At 41.2% G+C, this 5,253-nt stretch overlaps 1 protein-coding gene and 1 non-coding gene across 3 annotated transcripts in view; one reads left to right on the top strand and one right to left on the bottom strand.

The window, feature by feature from the left end:
- Positions 1-851: 851 nt before the first annotated feature.
- TRNAN-GUU lies at positions 852-925 on the bottom strand. The gene has a single exon. It is a non-coding gene; the product is annotated as a tRNA-Asn (tRNA).
- A 723-nt stretch (positions 926-1,648) lies between these two features.
- The window catches only part of LOC104807578 (extra-large guanine nucleotide-binding protein 1), a 4,168-nt gene continuing 563 nt past the window's right edge, over positions 1,649-5,253 (top strand). Inside the window, exons 1-8 of one of the 2 annotated variants that reach the window (XM_019201842.1) lie at positions 1,649-3,142; positions 3,241-3,378; positions 3,476-3,580; positions 3,670-3,858; positions 3,997-4,183; positions 4,327-4,568; positions 4,649-4,812; positions 4,925-5,248. In XM_019201842.1, the coding sequence (XP_019057387.1) occupies positions 1,904-3,142; positions 3,241-3,378; positions 3,476-3,580; positions 3,670-3,858; positions 3,997-4,183; positions 4,327-4,568; positions 4,649-4,812; positions 4,925-5,248 (2,588 nt within the window). In that variant the 5' untranslated portion in view covers positions 1,649-1,903. Of the gene's footprint in view, positions 3,143-3,240; positions 3,379-3,475; positions 3,581-3,669; positions 3,859-3,996; positions 4,184-4,326; positions 4,569-4,648; positions 4,813-4,924; positions 5,252-5,253 lie in introns of both variants that reach the window. The other variant, XM_010532931.2, reaches the window with a different exon arrangement.

Below are 5,253 nucleotides of genomic sequence, written 5' to 3'. Positions count from 1 at the left end.
TTATATATGTATGTGTATATATATAAATATACTTGTATATATGTATATGCATATATATTTGTATAAATGCATGTATATATATGTATATTTTTATTTGATATATATAGAAATATATATAATAGAAGTATTTATGTTTATATTTGTATTTGTATGTGCCTATGAATATATATATATATATATATATATATATATGTGTGATTTTTTTATATTTGTATATAGATATGAATATATATGTATATTTTTTTTTCTGTTTATTTATTTTATTTTAAATTTTAAAAAAAATCGATTTTTTTATTTTTTCGGAATTTTTTTTTAAAAATATGACGTGGCATGCTGATGTGGCAAAAAATCTATGTGGCGTGCCACGTCAGTCGCCACGTGGCGTGCCACGTCAGCGGTTAACGGACACTTAACACCGTTTTCGGATTGTGTAGGAAATTGCAGTTAAATTGGGTAGTTCGTGTATCAATTTGACACATTTGATAATTTGGTGTAGTTTTTTGTCAAATTAAAAATTCGTGTAGGAAAAGATCACATTTTGCAAAGTTGGTGTAGGAAAATGTCATTTTTCCTAAAGAAATCGATGTGTTTGTTTTAGAAATGTTATTGGATTTTCTTAAAAATATTATATTTTCATCTGGGGAAAAGGAAATAAAATAATAGAAAACGCTAGAAGGAGGGGTTGAACCTCCGACCTTGTGGTTAACAGCCACACGCTCTAACCGCAAAGTTGGTGTAGGAAAATGTCATTTTTCCTAAAGAAATCGATGTGTTTGTTTTAGAAATGTTATTGGATTTTCTTAAAAATATTATATTTTCATCTGGGGAAAAGGAAATAAAATAATAGAAAACGCTAGAAGGAGGGGTTGAACCTCCGACCTTGTGGTTAACAGCCACACGCTCTAACCAACTGAGCTATTCCAGCTTTGAAGAAGAGAATCGAATAATTAATTAAATCTGAGTTGAGTATCCAATGGGCCGAGTATGGGCCTTTGAGTATCCAATGGGCCGAGTATGGGCCTTTGTCCAACAGAGAACCCAGCGAATCAGCTAACGAAATCCCGTGAAATGCGAAGTTGATAGTTCGTCATCGATTTTAAACAGCTCGAATCAAAACAGAATGATATTTGTTTAAAATCGGTTTGAGAAAGGCATACTCAGTTTTGATCTGTTTCAGGAAGGCATATATATATATATATATATATAATATACACACACATATATGTATATATATGTGGGTTTGTTTGGATTAATTTACATCTCTGTGTGTTATAATCTTAAAAGTTGCCTTCTTTTTGTCAAGTTACAGTGTGCGTGTAACGAATTTGAAATTTTGTAATGGGAATGAATGACTATACTTTTCAACTTTATTGTTCTTTCTTTCTAATCACACACTTATCTCTAATGGATTGTTATTTTGCTCATCTTTTGCGCATGTTGTAAAAAGGTGTGGGACCCACATGAAGAGACAGCTCAAATTCCGATCTCGTTACGACGCCGTATGGGACAAAGGGCTTTTGTCCCACTCGCGGTCGTGGGTCCCACCTTTTTTTTTCTTTCCCGGATGTAATAATCCCAAAAGCAAAAGCAAAGTAAATAAAAAAAAAGTGAGAAAAAATAAATAAAATGAGATTCCAGCTAGTGGTTCTTCATCCTTTTTCCGTCTCTTTCTTACCATCCGATTCCTCTCGCTCATCGTCCCCTTTCCCACTCGTCCTCTTCTTCCGATTTGAGCTCGAGAAACCCTAGTCTCTCTCGTTCTCCCACTCTCCTTCTTGGGGAATTTTGGGTTTTATTGTTAATTTCGAGCTCCATCCTCACTCCGTTTCTCCTTCTTTATGAATCGTACGGCTGTGTTCCCCTAGTTCTGAAGCAAGCTAGGGTTTTTACCTGAACAGTTGAAATGCCATCGGATAAGAAGCCGGATTTGGTTATGGATGATCATGGAGTCGTCCAGTGTTCTTTTGCTGTGGAGTACGACGGTCCGCCATTGCCGTACGATCTCCCTCGTGCTGTTCCGATCAATGTCGAGAGAATCCCAGTAGCCGCTGTGGTCTCTCCTGTCTGTCTCGCCGACAACTTGTCCTTTCCGGTTGTTCAGCCGATTGTGTCTGGGGATCCTCTGAGCAAGAAGTTCCCCAGAGAGAGGATCCCTTCTTCGGTTTCTCCGACATCTGTGATCGGCAACTGCGGATCTAACGACATGGAACTGGTCTCCGAGTCCACCGTGTCGCCGACTTCGGTCATTGCTTTCGAGGAGAGGACCGAGGAAGGCGCGAACTGCGGATTGTCTGGTGAGTTGAGTTGCTCCAATTATGGCTCCGGCGAGTTGTCTGAATTGGTGAATCGTTCTAGGCAACTGGGATCTTGTTCGATTAATCATGAGCAGTCGAACACTCTTGAGTTCTCCGATAGTTTTGATAAGTCTAGAAATAGTTCGGTGAGGTTGAGGTTGCCGCATGGAAGGGAAGAGAGCTTAGATTTGAATGATTCGAACCCATTGCCTGATTGGGAGTCTAATGAATCTGTCTTGAGTATGGATTATCCGTCTTCGCGGGTTTCATCTATGAAGACAGGGGATTGCCTTAATGAAGCAAATGGCGATGGTAGGAGGCAACCGGTTGTTACTTTCCGTGATATCGCCTCTGATGATGCCTTCGTGGTTGAGGATTCTATTCAGGAGCAGACACGAGCAATGCCAGTTAAGAAGCAGCCACAGACAAAGGGAAAAAAGGGATCTTGTTATAGGTGTTTCAAGGGAAGCCGGTTTACAGAGAAGGAGGTGTGTCTTGTTTGTGATGCCAAGTATTGTAGCAACTGTGTGCTTCGTGCGATGGGTTCAATGCCCGAAGGGAGGAAATGTGTTACTTGCATTGGTTGTCCAATTGATGAACCGAAACGTGGAAGTTTGGGGAAATGTTCAAGGATGCTTAAGAGGTTGCTGAATGATTTGGAGGTCAAGCAGATAATGAAAGCCGAGAAGTTTTGTGAAGCAAATCAACTACCGGCCGAGTATGTTTATGTGAATGGACAACCTCTCCATCATGAAGAACTGGTTGCACTGCAGACTTGCCCCAATCCTCCCAAAAAGCTAAAACCAGGGAGTTATTGGTATGATAAAGTTTCCGGTCTTTGGGGAAAGGTGAAGATCCTGTCCTTTAGATGTGTATTCTCAGTTTTTTGGTATGTTATTCATTGTCCAGTAAATTGATTCTGTTTCATTTTACCGAGATTTTGCAGGAAGGAGAAAAGCCTTCTCAGATAATTAGTCCCCATCTGAATGTTGGAGGTCCTATTAGTCCAGATGCTAGCAACGGAAACACACAAGTTTTCATTAATGGTCGTGAGATTACAAAAGTTGAGCTCCGTATGCTGCAGGTTTAATTCTGTGAAACTACTTTTCTTGGTTGGGGACAAGTGGTTGATGTCTTCTTGCATCATGTGCAGATCAAGTTCCTGTCTCTTTGTTTTGCAGTTGGCAGGAGTTCAATGTGCAGGTAACCCCCACTTCTGGGTGAATGAGGATGGATCATATCAAGAAGAAGGGCAGAAGAATACAAAGGGATATATATGGGGCAAGGTTTGTTGTTCTATCGTGTTCTTGTTCTTGTTGTTTTCGCTATTTTCTTCTTTCTTGAAATGTCCTTTACATGGTGAGCTGCTTTCCAGGCTGGGACCAAGCTACTGTGTGCCGTCTTGTCACTTCCAGTACCTTCTAAATCTGCAACGAACCCTTCTGGTGAACAACTCTACAGCATGAATAGCAGAAGCATTCCTGACTATCTCGAGCACAGGACATTGCAAAAGATTCTTTTGGTTGGATATAAAGGATCTGGAACAAGCACAATATTCAAGCAGGTATGAGCTTCTTTTTGAATATTTTTTAGGTTGGCGATGGATATCTCTTGGAAAATTTACCAATCTCTTTGTTAGGGATGTATCTGATACACCATAGATTGGTCCCAAAACAGTTTAGCATTGCACTGTTTGTTTCAGGCAAAGATCCTTTACAAGGACATACCATTCTCAGAGGACGAGCGTGAAAATATAAAGGTGACTATCCAGACCAATGTGTATGGTTATCTCGGTGTGCTTCTTGAGGGTCGGGAGCGGTTCGAAGATGAGGCTCTTATTGACATGAGGGTAGAGCAGTCTGCCCATGGAAATGGTCCCGCAGATGAAGGTGTTGTAGAGATTTTGGCAACCTTCTTTTCTGATCAATACTGTTTGCATGTTTTAAGGTCACCAAGCATTGACCATTTATGCCTTAACCTCGTTTAAGATATTGTATGTACTATGTAAGTACATGTTTTGTGTCTGTAACAGGTGATGATGCTAAAAGCAATATCAAGACTTTGTATTCGATTGGTCCAAGGCTTAAAGCATTCTCTGACTGGCTATTGAAGACTATGGTTTCTGGAAAACTTGAGGCCATTTTCCCAGCAGCTACTCGTGAGTACGCCCCAGTGATTGAGGAGCTATGGCGGGATACTGCAGTCCAATCAACTTACAAGCGAAGAAGTGAGCTAGGACTCCTCCCCAGTGTTGCGAGCTACTTTTTGGAACGTGTAAGAAACTGCATAACTCCGCTCCGTTTGCTACTGTATATGATGATAATCTTTTAAGAAACTATTTTGCTGCTTTTCAGGCTATTGACATATTGAAAATGGACTATGAGCCTTCGGATTTGGATATTCTTTACGCTGAAGGAGTTACCTCATCCAGTGGTCTAGCTTGTGTCGATTTCTCGTTTCCCCAGTCGGTATCCGAGGAGAACCTCGACCCTTCTGATCAACATGATGCTCTGCTCAGGTGAGTGTGACTTCTCGTGTTTACACAGTTCAGCAAAGTCCTCGAAAGGCGATGGCTTTTTCGATTTTCTCGGGTGCTCACTGTCTGATAAATGGGTTTTCGGGTTTTTCAGGTACCAGCTCATCAGAGTACCCTCGAGGGGCCTCGGAGAAAACTGCAAGTGGATAGAGATGTTCGAGGACGTGGGGATGGTTGTGTTTGTCGTTGCACTGAGCGACTATGACCAATTCTCGGAAGACGGATCAAACAAGATGATACAAAGCAGGAAACTCTTCGAGAGCGTAATCACACATCCGGTCTTCGAGCACATGGACTTCCTCTTGATACTCAACAAATTCGACCAACTGGAAGAGAAGATAGAACGGGTTCCATTGACAAGGTGCGAGTGGTTCCAAGAGTTCCAGCCGGTGGTCAGCCGCCACCGAGCCAACGGCGGGAGGC

The sequence above is a fragment of the Tarenaya hassleriana genome, unplaced genomic scaffold (assembly GCF_000463585.1).
Source record: "Tarenaya hassleriana unplaced genomic scaffold, ASM46358v1 Cleome13, whole genome shotgun sequence".
NCBI classification, from domain to species: Eukaryota; Viridiplantae; Streptophyta; class Magnoliopsida; order Brassicales; family Cleomaceae; genus Tarenaya; species Tarenaya hassleriana.
This window is presented reverse-complemented; position numbering and strand designations above follow the sequence as displayed.